This window comes from Myotis daubentonii, chromosome 3, assembly GCF_963259705.1.
Source record: "Myotis daubentonii chromosome 3, mMyoDau2.1, whole genome shotgun sequence".
Lineage (NCBI taxonomy): Eukaryota > Metazoa > Chordata > Mammalia > Chiroptera > Vespertilionidae > Myotis > Myotis daubentonii.
In genome coordinates this window covers 71367294-71386314 of record NC_081842.1, presented here as the reverse complement: position 1 = coordinate 71386314, position 19021 = coordinate 71367294, and the positions used below count along the sequence as shown (strand labels likewise).

The 19021-nt window shown below is 39.7% G+C and overlaps 1 protein-coding gene across 1 annotated transcript in view; it reads right to left on the bottom strand.

The window, feature by feature from the left end:
• Positions 1–12828: 12828 nt before the first annotated feature.
• GUCA1C (guanylate cyclase activator 1C) overlaps positions 12829–19021 on the bottom strand; it is a 39405-nt gene continuing 33212 nt past the window's right edge. The window contains 1 exon segment of the mRNA XM_059686007.1: positions 12829–12936. Coding sequence (XP_059541990.1) covers positions 12829–12936 — 108 coding nt within the window.

Sequence of the window (19021 nt, the reverse complement as noted above, 5' to 3'; positions counted from 1 at the left end):
GTTGCAGACTCCATCCCTGGTCGGGCATATACAGAAGGCAACCAATCAATGTTCTCTCTCACATTGATGTTTCTCTCTCTCTCTCTCTCTCTCTCTCCCCCTCTATCTAAAATCAATAAGCATATCCTAAGGTTAGGATTTAAAAAATCAAATTTATGGAGAAGTGTGAATTATCTGTTCATCAATAAATTTTCTTTGATTTTGAAGTAGGTGAAAGTATGTAATATGATATTTATTATATTTTGATTATATATTATTTAACCTGGCACTAAATAAAAGCCAAAATCTTGCAGAAGTTATTTCTATAAAAATGAAGCCCAGTATTATCTAAGTATCTGACAATGACTCAGATAGAATAGTAACCAAATAGTGATCTTTCAGCTTTGACATATAAAAACACTGTGTTGGTAAGGAACTAGCGCAAACATTTCTAAATAATTGAATGAATCACCAAATAACTACAATTATTTTAAGGTAGATTTATGTGTGACAAAGTTAAGTTATTCTCCAGAGAGGTCAATTAACTGTGGACAATGTTGAGCCTTATAGAGCTTCCTGTTAATGACCTGGGGAAAGTTTTTGTTTGTTTGTTTTTATTGTTGACACTATTACAGGTGTCTCCCACCTTCCCCCACTTTCCCCACCTCTACCCATCCCCAGTCCTCCCTCCCTCTGGCCCTCATCACACTATTGTCTGTGTTGGGGAGGGTTTTGAATTCCAGTGATCAATGCATAAGATCCTCAAGTATTCTAGCTCTATTACCCATCACAGCTTTTCAACATGCCTCTCAAACTGTTATTGTCTATTGGGGAGTAGAGTGTGTTGTGGTTGAGAGGATGTGATTTAGGATAAAAACAAACAAACAAACAAAAAAATATATTTAAGTCCTGATTTGGGGGTTTAATTACCTAAGGTCACTTGAAATTAATCTGAGCTTTAATTTCTTGATTGATAAAGAAGGAATTGTTTAATAAAGTCTTCCTCACATAGCTTCAATGAGGATCAAATAGATAACCAGTGTGAAAGTTCTTTGCAAATTGGGACGTCTTGTACAAATGCTATTATTTGTTGTTACTGAATTAAATTTAGTCGAATCAATTCCCTTTCAAGGTTTGTTGTTGTTTTTCGCCTTGGTGAAAAAACACTGAGATCCATGTGTGCCTCTTTTTATGGCCCTTGACAATCATGGAAAGTTCTTTCTTTATTTTTTAATTGATTTTCAGAGAGAAAGGAAGGGAAAGGAGGGGAGAGAGAAACACTGATATGAAAGCAAAAAATCAATTAGCTGCCTCCTCCCCACCCCCTACCAGGAATCAAGCCTGTAATCCAGGCATGTGCCCTGACCCAGAATTGAACAGGCAACCTTTCAGTGCATAAAACAACACCCAACCAACTGAGCCACATCAGCCAGGGTGGGAAGTTCTTTATAAATATGTGATTATATCTACATCTACATCTACAAGTATATTCACATCAATATCTCTCTTATCTATATGGACCTAGCATCTCTACTACCTATTCTGACTCAGTTACTGAAGAGAGATTTCTGTCCAGGAGAAAAGATCAGGATAATGAGCATGCCTTGCTACTGTGAGGACTTTGTCCCAAAGAGGAACCCAATTCTAATGAGTTTTGCATGTTATATAGAGAATTCCTTTTGCCAGGTTACAGGGAAGCTTAGCACCTAGAAGTGGCTATAAACTCAAATGCCCAACGCTAGGTAGATCATTTTAGTGATTCTGACTGGGCATATTAATAGATGGTGGTGGAAGCTGTGACAAACTGGGAAGCACGTTTTTTTGTCTAGAGGGAGCAGCTGCTACTCATAGCTGCCCAATATTTTCCCCAATCTTCCAACTTTTTAAAAGAAGGAAAAAACCTAGATTTAAATATATATACAGAACACATCATGAATTTCTGTGTCATCCTTGTACGGGGTCTTGGTGTATCATTCTGATTTTAGTATATGTGCTGCTGAAGTGAGCACAATTTTTTTCAAGTTTTGAAACATACCATGGATACCATAAATGACTGTATTTGGCCCACGAACTTCTTGGAATTCATGGCCTACAACTAACACAGGCAGAGTTCCTTCCTTGTCCACTCTCTATAGGGTCTTAATTAAACTTTAGTCCTTTGTGGTTTAACAACACAATGGTGAAGCAAGGTCTGCATAGGATGAGTCAGCAAGCAAACTGCCCATCGGCTGGATCAGTGGTAGCAATCTTGGCTGCACATTGAAATCACTGCACATTGAAACCACTAAAATGCTGATGTCTGGGTTCTAATCTGAGAGATTTTTATTTCCCTCATCTGGGTTACCACCCTAGCATAGGGATTTTTAAAAGCTTCCAAGGAGATTCTAATTGGCAGTTGTGGCCTGGGAAGTGTGGAGGGGAAATTGAGTTTGCCCAATGCCTGGAGCAGTGGTTATTAGTACATTCAGTCAGCAGTGGGAAAGTTCTGAAGTCTGGGGGTTTGCATCAGCAATGGAAACATTTCATCTGAGCACTTACAGATTAAACGCCTAAATAGGCAAAGATTTATACAATATTTTTAGGCCATGTTTAATTCTTTCTTATTTTTAAGACAATGATTAAAATTTGCATAGACTGCAAGTTTTTGTTTTTACAATTTAATAAATGGCGTTTTTGCCTTATTTAGCTCTTTAAAGAAGAGGTGATGAAAGACTACTACAGGTGGTGTGAGATGAGGCCAAGTACTTATATAACTTTAGTGATATATGCTATTCTGGTCTATTGAGCTTTCCTTCCCTTCTTCTGGAAACACAACTCCTCTATGCTTTAGGAAACTCATTCTTAAGATTCAGGTGGGGTGCCACAGTCTTTTCGCAGCAAGGGTTCAGGAATCTGGAGAAGGGACTGCGACATAAATGAAGAGACTAGACAAGAAATATAAATTTGGAAGGCATTTGGGGGAGCCAGGAAGAGACCTCACCCTCTAGTGAAGTGGGCTCACCAAATCTCCAGACCCAGCTTTTTATTTACACACTAGAGGCCTGATGTACAAAATTCGTGCGGGGGGGGGGGGGGGGGGGCGGGGGAGGGTGTCCCTCAGCCCAGCCTGCACCCTCTCCAATCTGGGACCCCTCGAGGGATCGGGCCTAAACAGGCAGTTGGATATCCCTCTCACAATCCAGGACTGCTGGCTCCCAACCACTCACCTGCCTGCCTGCCTGATTGTCCCTAACTGATTCTGCCTGCCAGCCTGATCACCCCATAACCACTCCCCCGCCAGCCTGATTGATGCTTAACTGCTCCCCTGCCGACCCAATTGCCCCTAACTGCCCTCCCCTGCAGGCCTGGTCGCCCCCAACTGCCCTCCCCTGCAGGCCTGGACTTCCTAACTTCCCTCCCCTAAAGGCCTTGTCCTTCCCAACTGCCCTCCCCTGCTGACCTGATTGTCCACAACTTCCCTCCCCTGCGGGCCATCTTGTGGCGGCCATCTTTGACCACATGGGGGTGGCCATCTTGTGTGTTGGAGTGATGGTCAATTTGCATATTACCTCTTTATTATATAGGATTTTGCACTTTAGCAAAGCAAACATACATATCAAAGGTAAGGTCTGGTAAACTGTAAAAGGATTATCAGGTTAGGGATTGCTTTTGGCCATTCAGCCAGCAGCAGGTAATGATATGCAGCTTTTCAGCCCTGCTAAATATCAAAGCCCATCAGCCTTCTGGCGAACTCCTTGCATTTATTATGACCTGATGGTCTTAGCCTCCAGCAGTGAGGCTAACTGACAATAGTTCTCTCCACCACCTGCCCCTCAATATACACCAAGTCAAAGAGGGTGTGTGTGTGTGTGTGTGTGTGTGTGTGTGTGTGTATGTATATTTTGTGAAAGCGTGCGCACTCGTGTGTGTGCATGTGCATGAGCCAAGCCTGCATTCCCCTGGCCAAAGTGATCAATGCAGGCAATGTCTAAAGACAGTCTTCCATTTGCTATATGGGTGCTTGAGGTCAAAGGGAGGGCACTCTTTGACATGGAAAATTGTAAAAATAATTTAGGTTGGATTCATTTGTGTTCATCTATCCCAGCCTCAGAAAGGACAAAGAAGAGAATAAAGCCATCTTATAGAGACAAGCAGACATGAGAGATCCAGAGATCTGATAACATCCTTTGAGCCCTGTATCCATCTGTCCTAATGTTTGTTATGTGAGTAGAATTCACATTTATACGTAAGCTATTTTGAGCTAGGTTTCTGCTGTTGACTATTATGTTAGAATAGCATCCTCCTGGCATAAGAAGAGTCATCAATTTATTCTAAACCACAACACAGACACCTGCTAAAATGGAACTTAGTTTAGGAGACAGGAAGGCAAGTTTTATTTTCCACACCCGATTAAAATTGTATCAGAAATACTCCAAGTGGAAAAATAGGCTGTACACCCAAAAGACCAAATAACACATCAGGGGAGATAAGCTCTGATCAGGCCCAGCTTTATCCAGTATACAGGGCATGGGAGACGAGCTCAAGGAGCATGAACAGAGGAAAGTACACACAACATGTTGTTGTTACAGTTCTTACCTCTCACTGTTAATCCTTCCCAAACCAACCTATAAATTCAATGTAATTCTAAAGGAAAATGCCAGCAGAGATTTTGTGGAAATTGACATGTTGATTTTACATTTTCTATTGAAAGCCAAGGGTCAAGAATAGCTGAGATAATTAATTGCAAAAAAAAAAAAAGCAGATGCCAGATATCAAAATTTATTATAACACTACAGGGATTAAGAGTTTGGAATTGATGCAGGAATAGACAAATAGGTCAATGAACTAATTTTAGAATTACAGAAAAGCTGCAAAAATGGTACAAAGAATTCCCTTATTATCTGTTACCCAATTACCCCTAATGTTACCATCTTATGATTGATTTTTAAAAGAAAATACCGACAAGCCACTGGGCTGTGATTCACGATGCCCATCAGAGTTAGAGCCTGTAATGACCTCTGTTATTGCCTCCCTGAGTGGGGTGTGAACTGGGAAACTGAGGCCCTCACCTACACATTTTTAGTACTCTGGAACTCTGCTATAATGAATGGACTTGCAGGCTTTATTCTGCAAAAGTTACAGCAGTGCTTTTAGGAAGGATGTTTAAAAGTATATTCACAAGAATGTTAAGCCAGGCATGTAAGCAAATGTGAATTAAGTCATCATATTCTGGCTAATCTTTAAAGAGAATGTGCCTGCCTTTTGAGCAGCTAAGAAAAATAAAAGAAAGGATTACATTAAAAAATAAATAAATAAAAATAAAAGAAACTTTTAACATTACATATGAAATTGTTTCTATTTTGTTTTAATTTGTAATGTGCTTTTTTTTTTCTATTAACTATGACCCTGAAAATTTTCCTTTGTCTGCTAATCAATTATCACTTGTGTTTTCTCCTTTGCAAATTTTTTATCCTGATAATTTCCCAATCTTTGGAATCTCAGTGTTATTCTTAAATTTTTTGAACTTTTATATTTTGATGTGTTTGTTTGTTGTCACACTTGTACAAATGAAATCAACTTTTTATTTGTCTTTTAATTTTGATCCAATAGTTCATATTTTTACAATTTTTATAGTATTATTTTTTTAAGTATTTAAAAATCATATTTTGAGAACAATTTTGCTCTCAACAGTGGCGTATCATTCTATTCTTTAAGAATATATTTTGAATTATGAAAGAGCCAGAAGTCATTTGTAGTCAAGTCAGGTAACCAGAATACAGATACATATCATTTTGGTAAGAAAGTAAACAAAACAAAAAACAGAACCATGAAGCCAGCTGTGATGATAATATAATGGTAACACTATGATTTTCTTGTATGATCAAGAAACTGTTTAAAAGCCAGTTTCAAATGCATTTTTGAAATGGCAGCATCAGTTGGAATTTATGAACTCCCATGGAAACTAACTTGAAGGATAATAAAAAAATTATTTCCCCATCGTTACTTTTGTGAGAAAAGAAAGGGTATATAAAATAAAAGAAGCAGGGAGATTAGTTAGGAGTTTGCTATAATCCAGGTGACAGATAATGGCAGCCAAAAGCAGGCTAGTAATGTGGGAGGTTGTAACTTGGTAAAGAAAGGGGTTGAGTTCTGGATATATTTTTAATTAATATTCTTACATATGCTGATCTAAATAATGTATATTAAATTATTATAATAATATTTATATTATCTTAATCGATTGCTATTAGTGTTGACATTACATTTTTTAATGTCCTCATTAAAAGTGTAAAATGTTACCAAAACATATCAAAAAGAGTGAACATATATGCTGGAGCAGAGACCAAGGGCGCTGAAAATCAGTGAGGACTCATTGCCATTTTAAGAGCATAAAAAAATCTTAAAGGTCTGTATAACTGACAGTTTGAGGGCCTGTTTCCTGTTGGCATTTTAAAAGTTTTTCCCATTCAAAGATAATAATTTATAGATGATTGTATTCGCAGACCTCATTAGAAGGGCCAATTAAATGTGGCTTGAGAACCAAGAAATTAGTGTCTGGGACAAGTATGTAGCCTTTGTCTAGGGCAGAATGGGAACTGTTGCCTAAGAAGTAACTTTAGCTTCATATATCTGAGGTCTTAAAAATTCTAAAAGTTAGAAGAACAAACATATACTAAGTAAATAATGTGCCGGGCACTACTTTATTCAATCGTATATTGATGGGCACATAGGTTACTTCCATATCTTGGTTATTGTAAACCATGGTGCAATTTACACAGAAATGCATATATCTCTTCGAATTAATGTTTTTTATTTTTTCAGATAATTACCCGGAGTGGAATTGTTGGGTCATATGGTAGTTCTATTTTTAATTTTTTGAGGAATCTCCACACTGTTCTTACTCTATGAAGTAACTGAAATATCATTTCATGGGTGTGGAAATTCAGACTAATTGAGGTAAAATGACTTATCAAGGATAATAGTAAATTTTGAAGGCAGGATTTAAATCAGTATGCATGCATGCAAATCCATGACCTTTTGCAATATCTTACAAATGAAGTATGCAGGACTCCATGGCTCTACGGAATTTAAAAGGTCAATGCTAGAAGATAGAGTGTGGGTGGATTCTGGCCTTCTTCAGGGCAACAATAGGGAAGAATCCATTTGAACAGCTGTGGTTTCTGTGCCTGGCCATAGACCACTTGTCACTACCTACCATTCTGTACATGATGAAGAGCAACTCACAATGAGAGGTGGGTACAAAATAACAATGGAAGACATAGAGCCCATAGGTAGCAACCTGAAACCTACTGGCCATAAAAGTCTTAAAAAATATAGCCTTCCTGAAATTTTCATCACATACAATTTTTCTTAAATTTTGTTTTTAAGCAAATAACTTTTTTTGAGGTACTGAGTTGTCATTCCCTGCATTTGAAGGAACGGAAGTGATTTTTCCTCTCCTTTGAGAGCTGAGGAGACCAAGACTCAGAGGGGTAAAGTGGCTTGTCCAAGATCACAAGAATCCAGATGTGGTCACAGTTCACCACCAAGCAGTTCTGTATCCCTAAATAATTACCTCAATATTGTCATGCATCTGATATTCTCTGGGTTTAATTTGAATGTCCAATTTTGCATACCTACAGCTGTCTTCAGAAACAAACTTGGAGTATTGAAAAAAAGAAAAAAATATTCTTTGTCCACACAATTTTAATGTTCGATTTCTTCAGCAAAACCTTAGCTTAGTTTCAAATGTCAAGATTTTTCTGTATTTCATTCTTTTTAAACGTATTTCTAATATAAACAGAGGGCAGGGTAGTGGGAACGGAGCAAGCAGGCTGTCTTGAGCACTCATCTTGTTTTTTTAATGGACTAAGTCTTCCTGTAGGCCTCTTCATTGCTTCTCAACCATATAGTTAATTTCAAACAAATCATATTTCTGATTTATTTTCTCATCGTATTATGCCAACACATTTTGGAAAGAAAAATGAGAGAAATATTTTCCCCTCCTAAACCATTTCTCTGCTCCCACAGTCTAGTGGTCCACTTTAAATAGCAGTTCTATGTCAGTAGACAGAAAGAACCGAGGCTTAACTGAAGGAGCAGCTGAACACCTGCCACTGACTGGAGGAAAAAGATGAAAAATATGGGTTAGAACTTGTTCTCACCCTGGACCAGCTGCCATTAGTATCTTTCCTCTTTTTTTCTTTCTTTATTTTGGACCAAAGAATCAGGCCATCTTCCTAGTATATCTTTAACTCTTACAGAGAGAATCGAGTAATATGATTTTAGTTGTTTTCACTTTTATAAGGTAAAAATTATTAGGCCCTTTAATATTTTCCCTTTCATCTTTCTTTTTTAAAATAGTGTTTTTCCTTCAAAGCATCAAGAATTTGTAGCAGGGGGAGGAGAATATGTTACAGCATCTAGGTTCTCTCTGGATGGTTATAATTCTGGTCAGGCCACTGCCCTTTGGTAAATGAGAATGACAGTCTCAGAAATTAATTTTTTTGGTTGATTTTTCTTTGTTAAATGCAATTTAAATATATAAAATAAATATCAAAAATATACATCTTTGTTTTACTATGGTTGCAAATATCAAAAAATTTCTATATGTGACATGGCACAAAAGTTAGGGTTTTTCAAAATGCTGACACTCAGAGCTCAAAAGGTTTGCCATCACTGCACTAGACTCTACTTGTCCTGGAATTCCTTACTTGAAATGTTGCTCTAAAATCATTAAGGCGAAACACATGGAATTCTGATTGAATATAAAAAATGCATTTTTTAAAAAATCATTGGGCAGTAGGCTTTACTTAAAGCTTATCATCTAAAGGAAAAATAAGTTTCCTTAAATAAATACCATGTTCATTATGAGCATCACTTCATATGCAGACTGTTTCCTTGGACTGGGCTCATGATGCCAAGTTGCAGAGGAAAGCATGGAGAAGAAACTTGACTTCAGGGAGATATGAACTTAAGAGCTGAAGACTTGAGGGAAACAGTGTGGTTCTGTTTTCCAGCCTCTTTTCTTAACCATTAATTAATCCAAGTTATTTTGAACCTAAATTTCAGACTCATCTTCTTATCACCACCCTCAGCAAAACTATGGAGTAGATATTTCATTATCGGTTTTCTTATAAAAACAACTATAGTATCTTTACACTCTTTGCACCCAACAACCAATTTTCCTAAGAAGTTTACAAGAGTGTGCTTTGTGGGTCCACCTGTCCTTCTTACAGGTAAGACAAGGCCATCCTTTGGAAAGGGAAGGCCCCATGAGCCCTAGGGTCGACATGGAGTGGGTGGGGTACAGTACATGGAACAGAGCTTAGAAATCTAAGAGGCAGCATCCAGAGAAAAACTAAAACCAAACCTAGGTAAACTAAACAAAGCAGTCATGATCCCAAAGCAGGTAATGGGTGGAGGAGGATCCAGGGAAGAGGCAACAGTGCGGCCGGAGCCTGGGGAAGCCAGTTGAGAACTGCAGGGTTCAAAGCATAAGGTGGGAGGTGGGGTCTGGGGTAAAGCAGAGCTTCGATGCTGGTACTGTGGGACCTGGGGGTGGTGAGGTGTCCTTAAAGTATCTATTTCACTCACCTGACTTATCCTAACTGTACTAGTAATTAGGCTATAAACTCCCAGTTCTAAACCCATCTCTCCATACTCTGGTTTGTGAAGCTAGGCTGGGGTCATATTGACCCAATGGCTTCTTTGCCAGGTTCAGCCCAAGAGCATGCTAGAGGGGTATTACTAGGCATTAATTTTGGGAAAAGAAAGTTACTGAGTCTCGGCTACCAGACATAAAGTGAGCCAGGTCACTGGGCTATTAGGATTCAGCAAGCCCACTTGGCACAGTTCTAGAGTAAGTACTCAATGCATGTAAGGAAAGGAGGGGGTGGTTCCTCACCCTAAATAGGGTTTACCCTTCAGTCAGTCAGGGTCCAATATTAGCCAGGTTCCACTCAGGGGAACAAAACCACACTAGTTATTTTAAAGGAAAAAAAATAGTGCAAGGAATTAGTTAAAAGGACATGGAAATGGCAGGAAGCAGCTCCCACCCTAGGCGGGGGGAACAACGGGAAGAGGTTGGGGTTATTAGAACATAGAAGCTTGGAAGGGGGAGCTGGGACCCTGTTTTCTATGGGAAGGACACTAGGTGCCTGGAGGAATGGGGCAGAGGAGGAGGGGGCCCAAAAAACAAACTATCACTGCCAGAATGGGGTTGTTGCTAGAGCAAGACTATAATGGTGTTTTTCGTTTCACTTTTGGCAAATGAGTAGAACTTTGTGTTATTAGAGTGGCAATGATTTTTCTCACATTACTGTATTTGTGATCATTTTATTATTTTTTAAAAATCTTCATCAAGGATATGTTTTTATTGATTTTAGAGGGAGAAGAAGGGAAAGGGAGGGAGAGAGAGACACACACATCAATGTGAGAGAGAAACATTCATGGGTTGCCTCCCACATGATCCCCAACCAGGGATGGAACCCACAACCTGGGTATGTGCCCTGACCAGGAATCGAACCTGCGACCCTCCAGTGCATGGGACAACGTTCCAACCAACTGAGCCACACCAGCCAGGGCTGTGATCATTTTATTTGAATATATTTTATATTATATTGTGTACTTCTTTGTGAATCTTCTCAAAATCTCTTGGAAACCCCTAGAATATTTCTACCTCCATCTATACTATTGTCATCTTTATCTTCATCTACACCTCTGTATATGCAGTACTTTTATCCACATCTGTAACTATGAGGGAGACAGGGACAGTAAACTCTGTCTTTATAGTTTCAATTGTGTGTTTTCACCTAAATTTGAATATAAAGCATAATTAGGAAGCTTTTTACATAAAGACAGCTCATGACTGCTCTTAACCTCCACTATGTATCCAAAAGAAAGCCTTGCATTGAAAGATGTACTAATGGGCCTGTGATATAGAACCCCAAACCTAAAAAGTTCTAAACCATCAAGAAATCCCATTCATCATTTCCTTTTTTTTAGAAAGGATATAAAAAAATAAAATGTCAGAACTGTAATGTCAGGACCATTTAAAATGTCAAGTTTTTCTCCAATTGCAGTACATTTTGGGTGTGTTTTGCTTCCTTGTCTTCTAATTCACTAATTCGGTCCTCCGCTTCTCCTAGTCTACTGTTGATACTTTCAATGGAGTTTTTCATTGCAGCTATATCACTTTTCATTTCTTCTTGGGTCTTACTTAAGTTGTTGATTTTTTCATCTGTTTCTTCTAGCTTCTTCCATATGTTATCGATTTTTTCATCTGTTTCTTCTAGCTTCTTCCATATGTTATCGATTTTTTCATCTGTTTCTTCTTGCTTCTTGAAGAGGTTGTCGATTTTTTCCTCCATCCGGTTTATGCACTCTAGGACCCTTATTCTGAATTCTTTATCTGTCATGTTGCATGCCTCTGTATTACTTAGCTGCTTTTCTGGAGAGTCCTCCTTCTCTTTCCTTTGGGGGTTTCTTTGTCTACCCATGTTTGATCTCACTGACATATCTAGATGTTGAGTCGTTCAGTGGTTGCTCCCTGGGTGGCAGTGACTCCTTGGTCTGTGGTTGCTCTTCGGGCGGTTGCGGTAGCTGCTGCTCTTCAGTTGGCAGCAGCTCCTCTGGTGGGTGCTGTTCACAGCTGTGGTGGCTCTTCTGGCTGGTGGGGCGAGGTTTCACGTACAGCTGCTGTTCCTCAGCAGAGGATGTGGTGCTCAGGAGGTTGCTGTTGCTTGGATCTGCTCCTGAATGTGCCTCAAACAGAACTCCTCTCCCCACAGCCACTCTTCAGTCCACCGCCCGCTCATGCCTGATGGCGACGCCTCGAACTGGCCTCCCTGCCTCCAGCCTTGCCCTTGTCAAGTCCTTTTGTAACCAGACAACCAAGGGGTCCAGGCTGCCTGGCACTACTTGAGCCAATTAAGCAGTGACAGGGTTGAATCATATATGAGCGTTTATTCCAATCCTGCCGGCAGCAAGTCATCCACAAAAATCTGCTCTGCACCTCACTACAAACCAGATGCTTATATTGGGTAGGGGGACAAAGATTACATGGGGAAGTTGGCGAAAGGTCTAAAATGTCAAGTTCTTGTTGCATAGCTTGGCTGTCTGCTGTTCTGATCAAACCTGCAACTGGCACAATAATTACAGATGATGCATTGCATTTTCATGCACAACTGGACCCAGATTTATAGCAAATCAGACAGAAACATTCTCAGTGCCCAGCCTGAAATTTTCTCCTTTTCCTACATAGCTTAAGACTTTGCCATTAGAACAGAACATTATTACTAATTCAGGACAGCATTTGGGGTCAGGAATGAGAAAGAAGGGCAGAAAGAAAGTTTCTCAATAAATCAGAACATAGCCATTTGTAATATATAGATGCAACAAGAGCCAAGAGACAGTAAACACATTTGCCAAATGCATGTTTAATCTAAGAAGAATGCTAAATTGTGGAGACATTGCCTGGATCATCTAGTTCTACTTCAGATGCAGGTTATTTTAGTTGTGCAAGGAAACATACATGTAAGCTCTATTTTAAACTGATAGATATGGATACAGTTCTTCAGTTTAATTGTCATATTCTGATCTGCTCAGAGAATACTAATGTATAAGCAGAAAAGTAGCAATGCTTTTGTCTAGGATCTTTATGGAAATCTCCATGGGACTTAAGATGAGTGATGTATTCATAACTGACACCAATTATAATAAAATCCTGAAATCAATAACATGCACATGGAGGGAATTTCATTTCTTCTTAACTGAGATCTGGGGACGGCACTCCATCATTGGTTTTCCACTGACAAGCCTTGTTAGATGGTTTGATGGAAGCCTCCTCCCATGTCTGCCTGCTTCCCATTACAGGTAACTTCCAGTACATTGGAGAAGTCGAAGCTCTCAGAAACAACCTCAAGAAGCTCCTGATCTTTTTCTGTACCACTGATAAATTCTTCTAAAGCAGTGGTTCTCAACCTTCCTAATGCCGCGACCTTTTAGTACAGTTCCTCATGTTGTGGTGACCCCCAACCATGAAATTATTTTCGTTGCTACTTCATAACTATAATTTTGCTACTGTTATGAATTGTCATGTAAATATCTGATATGCAGGATGTATTTTCATTGTCCTCGAAAGTCAATTCTCCTAGAAAATAATAAATAAACAATAAAAGACTTTGTCCATACTACTCACTGGCATATACAATATAGTCACTGGTATTATTATTGACATACTTCTTTTGATAGATTTTTACCTCAACCAGACTCTAAATTCTTTGAATATGCTCTTTTATTGATTTTTTACAGAGAGGAAGGACGAGGGATAGAGAGTTAGAAACATCCATCAACTGCCTCCTGCACACCCCCTACTGGGGATGTACCTGCAACCAAGGTATATGCCCTTGACCGGAATCGAACCTGGAACCCTTCAGTCCACAAGCCAGTGATCTATCCACTGAGCCAAACCAGTAAGGGCAGAATATTCTTATATAGAAAAGCATTTGATGGAAAGATTGGTAGTGAAAATAAAGATGATGAAAGCACTCCATTTGTATTTTGGGCTGAGAATAAAAGATAAAGTGCCCATAAACGCATATACATTCACATTTTCACACAATATTGATTACTTAGCCATTAATCTTGAAGATATACAAAGTAATAAAAGCATAAAGATTGAAGATTTCTAAGATCTGGAGGAAATAGTTGTTTGCAAGGCTGTTTTCAGTGTTCTTCTCTCTGAGAAAAAATTCTAGATTGTCCAAAGCTGGGAGGAAGGTTAAACATTTATTCATTCCACATATAATTATAGGCCATTAGTTCTCCTCTTCTGTTCTGATTTTTTTAAAATATATTTTATTGATTTTCTACAGAGAGGAAGGGAGAGAGATAGAGAGCTAGAAACATCGATGAAAGAGAAACATGGATGAGCTGCCTCCTGCACATCTCCCACTGGGGATGTGCCCGCAACCCAGGTACATGCCCTTGACCGGAATCGAACCTGGGACCCCTCAGTCCGCAGGCCGACACTCTATCCACCGAGCCAAACCGGTTTCGGCAAGTTCTGATTTTTTATTCCTAATTTTATTACCTTGACTTAAGCCTTAGCCTATGCTGGCCAGTCTGATGCTATAAAAACACCATAGACCCTTAAGTACTTGTTGCCATACTTTTCCATTAACCTAGCCCACAAGATAACTTTTCAACATTTTTGGTGGAGATGGGGTGGGGCCCTATGTTGCCTTAAATTATTTGTATTATAACTATGAGCAGATTCAAGTGCAGGAGTACAGATGCAATTTATTATTTCAAAGAGATTGTACCCAATAGAGTTTTGGCTGACTGGAAGGCCAGCCAAACACAAGTACATTCAGTAACTAGAGGATGTGCACTTGGTTCAGAAAGTCAGCAGAAACTGAAATCAGGTGTTACACTGTACCTGTACTTTTTTAATGGATAAGGACAAATATCTAAAATACAACCACAGTGCCCAGCCAGTGTGGCTCAGTTGGTTGAGCATTGTCCCATGCACTAAGAGGTCACCGGTTTGATTCCTGATCAGAGCACATGCCCTCGTTGCGGGCTCGATCCCCATAGGGAGCGTGCAGGAGGCAGCCATACTGATCATTCCCTCTCATCAATGCTTCTATCTCTCTCTCCCTCCCCCTTCCTCTCTTTATAAAATCAATACAAACATGTTAAAAATAAAAATATCATAGTGATTCAAATATAAATAAGCATGAATCATCACATTCTCATAATATACATTTTTCTTTCACTGGCAGAATACTAAAATACATTTTCTAGAGGAAAATCTAATCTTTGCTCCTTATGTTTTCCTTATGCCAAAGAAGCCTGTGCAAAATTCCAGCTAACGGTGGGTAGGAACGGAATTCCCTATGTCTCACAGGGAATAAAGTGTGGAATGAACCAACATGAAGTAGAGAAAACTGAAAATAAAAATGTGTGGGGAGTGTGTGGGTGGGGAGTGTCACACGGGTGAAGAGATGGTGGGGGAACCACAAGCAACAAAAGAATAACTGTCCTTTGAAAAGGAAATTCACAGCTGCTAAATTCCCAGCCCAAGAGATTTTTCAAATGAGCAAAAGGGAAGTGAGAGTGGAGATAGGAGAGCTGAAGTAGATTTTTACCACCCAGTTGTCACACTTCTCTGTCTCACTGCTGGCCGTGGAAGAGGCTGTGTCTGCAGGGCTGGTGTATAGTCACCATGCTGGTTTAAAAGCAGTGCAGGTTACTGATGTAAAAAAGAGAAAAAGGAATTATTTTTCTTTATATTTTTAGTGTGATATAATTATATTCTTTTTCATCTTTTTAATTTTATTTTTCAATCACATTTTATATTCAATATTATTTTGTATTAGTTTCAGGTATATGATTAGACAATCCTACACTTTACACAGTGGTCGCCCTGATATTTCCAATGCTCACCTGACACCATGGATGGTTGTTGCAATATTATTGACTGGATTCACTGTGCTGTACTTTACATCCCCGGGACTGTTTTGTAATGGCCAGTTTGTACTTCTTGATCCCTTCAGATCTCTCTCCCCAGCTGGTCCGTGTTGCGGGTGCTCTTCCATCACTCAGTACCAAGTTCAGCACTGGTGATATGACAGCTACCCATGACTTTTTCTTTAGTCCTGTCTGCAATCTGGTCATCCTCTTCATCTTCCTGGTTTATGTATTTCTTCCTATTAACATCTTAAATATCTTTTATAACAAATCAAAAAAATCACTGCTCCCTACCTCCCTCCTCCCCCAAAAAGCCAAATGTTATTGTACATGCCCACATTAGCAGATTTGCTCTAAAGAAATCAGTCTTGTTTTAAAAGAAGGTTTTTTTAAGCCAGCCTGTGTAAAAAAAAGGGTTTTGTCCCCAATTATTTCTAATTCTTTTACATTAGAATTTCTGTTAGATTTGATCTTGCAATTGAATCGATACCCCTCTTCCGGGAACTGGCTTTTCAGGCCTTTTCACTATGGATATTGCCTTTGCTGAGACCACATTTCACTTGCTGTAGCCACATTCCATGATATCCCCTCCGGGTATGCATAAAGAAGTCTCCGCCCAGAAAAAGCCCACCAAAAGTCCCGTAAAGGCCGCTGACTCCTGTCACTGGGGGCTGGAGCCATCCAGGCTCAGCCACCTGGTGTGGGGATGATCGAATAAATTCACAATCCCTCACCATTCTGGCCTCCTATGTTCCTCCTTCGGCGACCTAACAATTTTAAGAAAAGAAATGGTGTTGGGACTGGGAAATTAGCAAAGATGAGAATGGGAAGTCTCAGGAGATGAGAATGACCAGATATTCAAGGAAGGATGCTGGAGAAGATTTCCAATGAAACCAGCTTTGGGTTTGTTAGAAAGGTGGCACTAGAGGTAGTTAGCAGAACTTTATAGCAGAGAAGTTTTATTTTGTATTTCAATTACAGTTCATTAAGTGTTAGTGTCAGGTGTAAAGCATAGTAGAAGGAGGGTGATTACTGAGAAGACATTTAGGGTAAAACAAAACAAAACAAAAAGGGGACAGAGCATAAAGGAAAACATCATTGAGTGACTAACCAGAGTTTTTAAATACAGTCATAGCAGAGATGTTTTTATAACTTTATTTTTATTGTTGACACTATTACAGATGTCCTCATCCCCTGCCCCTTTGCCCACCTCCACCCTCTGGCCATCACCACACTGTTGTCTGTGTCCATGGGTCACGCATATACATATGTTCTTTGGCTGCACTTAAAACTCAAAACACAATCATAGACTTTTAAGTACAGCAGTTTCTTCCCTTATATGAGGAAACTCAGTTTCCTCTGATCTGGTGGTTCTCAGTTTCCCTCACTGTGACCTTCATAGCTTTCCAGAATATTCCAGTCTAAAACACATCTTTTTAAAAAATATATATTTTTATTGATTTCAGACAGGAAGGGAGAGAGAGATAGAAATATCAATGAAGAGAGAGAATCATTGATTGGCTGCCTCTTGCATGCCCCCTACTGGGGATCAAACCCGGGCATGTGCCCTTGACTAGAATCGAATCAGGGACCCTTCAGTCTGCAAGCTAATTCTCTATCTACTGAGCCAAACCAGCAAGAGCATATCTTTTGTGGCTCAATGTCTTCCTTCATGTCCTGTCCCTGTTTTCTTTTATCCTAAATGTCTGCTCAATAATCACCCTCTTTCATTTCCCCTCTGGCTTCCTTTTGTCTCTTTTGACTTTCACTATTTATTTTTATGAGCCACTTAAGTCTCCCTTGTCCCTGTGCTATGAGGCACTGTGTTAAACTTTCAGCACTTAATGTTGTGTGAGCAGCATCTATAAATCTTCCCCAATCATGGCAGGAATGACTTCTAAGCAGCTCATGGTGGAATGGGGATTGCTCTTCTTCCTGTAGCAAAGGTTATGGAATTCCACGCTTATTTATCCTGACTTGTCTCGCTGTCCTCTCTCCATTCTTCAATAATATTGAATGTTGAACTTCCAATTTTCAGTCTTTGAGGAGAATTCTCATCAAGTTCTCCTTCCTGGATGCTATTGTGCGTATTATAAAAATAAAACTAACTTATTGAATTATAATACATGCTCATGGTAAAAAATTCAAACACTGCTGAAAGGTGTAATGAAATGAAAGAATCTCCCTTTAACCTCTCTCTGGCCCCCTATTTGCACTTTCCATTGATAATTGATTCCTGCTAATCAATCTGTGTTTATATTTTATGAAGTTTGCAATGTATATGCATATATATGTTAATTTCCAAAGTAATTTTCTATTAAAGGGGCTTTTCTTCCCACAGATAGCATTGAATCTTATGCTTGTTTCTTCTTTATTTCTTCCTTTACTTTTCATATGACATCTTATCAGACAGTCATTCTTTTTGCAACTATTTCTAGAGTATCTACTATGTGCCATGAAGTGTGAGAGCACAGAAAATATCAAAGAATATAAAATGAAAATAGTTCTTGCCCTGGCAAGTGTGGCTCAGTTGGTTGGCCTTCATCTGATGATTGTTGGTTGATTCCTGGTCAGGGCACACCCTTGGGGTTGTGGGTTCCATTCTTAGTAGGGGGAGTGCAGGAGGCAGTATATCAATGTTGTGATCTCATATCACATCAATGTTTCTCTCTTTCCAAAGATTAATAAACTATTCTTAAAAACAAAAGAAAGAATGTAGTTCTTGCCCTCATGGAGCTTATAGCTGTTCATTTTTTATTTTCTTAGCATTATTCCTACACTAGAGGCCCGGTGCATGAAAATTCATGCACTGGAATGTGGGGGGGAGGTGGGAAGGGGATGGGGGTCCCTCAGCCCAACCTGCCCCCTTTCAGAGTCCAGGAGCCCTCAGAGGCAGGAGATGACCCAGCGATCAGGGGAAGGCAATGTCCCCATCACACCTCTGCTGCTGCCACTGTTGGCAGCTCAAGCCTGGGCCAGCCCTGGTTACCTGAGCCTCGAGTGGCCCTGGGCGGCTGGGAAGCCACCACCTGAGGCTGGCCTGAACCTTGGGCCGGCCCTGGGCAGCTGCGGGACTGAGGGGTCTGGGGGACTCTGAAGGCAGGTGCACTGGTGGGGCTGAGGGGACTGGGCACCACCATCTCATGGCTGTGGGCCCCACCATCTTTGAGGGCATGGCAGTCAATTAGCATATTCCCTCCTTATTGGCGGTGAGCACCTCCATCTTTGCTATGACGTGAGGATCAATTAGCATATTCCTTCTTTATTAGATAGAATTTCTCTTTTGATTAATCTTCTAACTTTGATTTGTTAACTACAATGATAATTATGTGTAGAATACTTTGTAGTTGTTATGTATTTTTTATTTTTTTTTTTATTTTTTTTTTATTTTATTTTTTTTTTTTTTTGGAGTTACACAGCTTTATTACGCCGGCGGGCTCAGAGGAGTTGCCTCCAGTGTTTGAGCAAACCAATATGGTGGAAGCCCTTCTTTTATCCCCTTTGGTTTCTTTGTCCCCCAAATATGGATGGGGACTTCCGGACCTTTCGTGGGCTTTTTGCAAAGCCCCCTGTTATGTATTTTTTA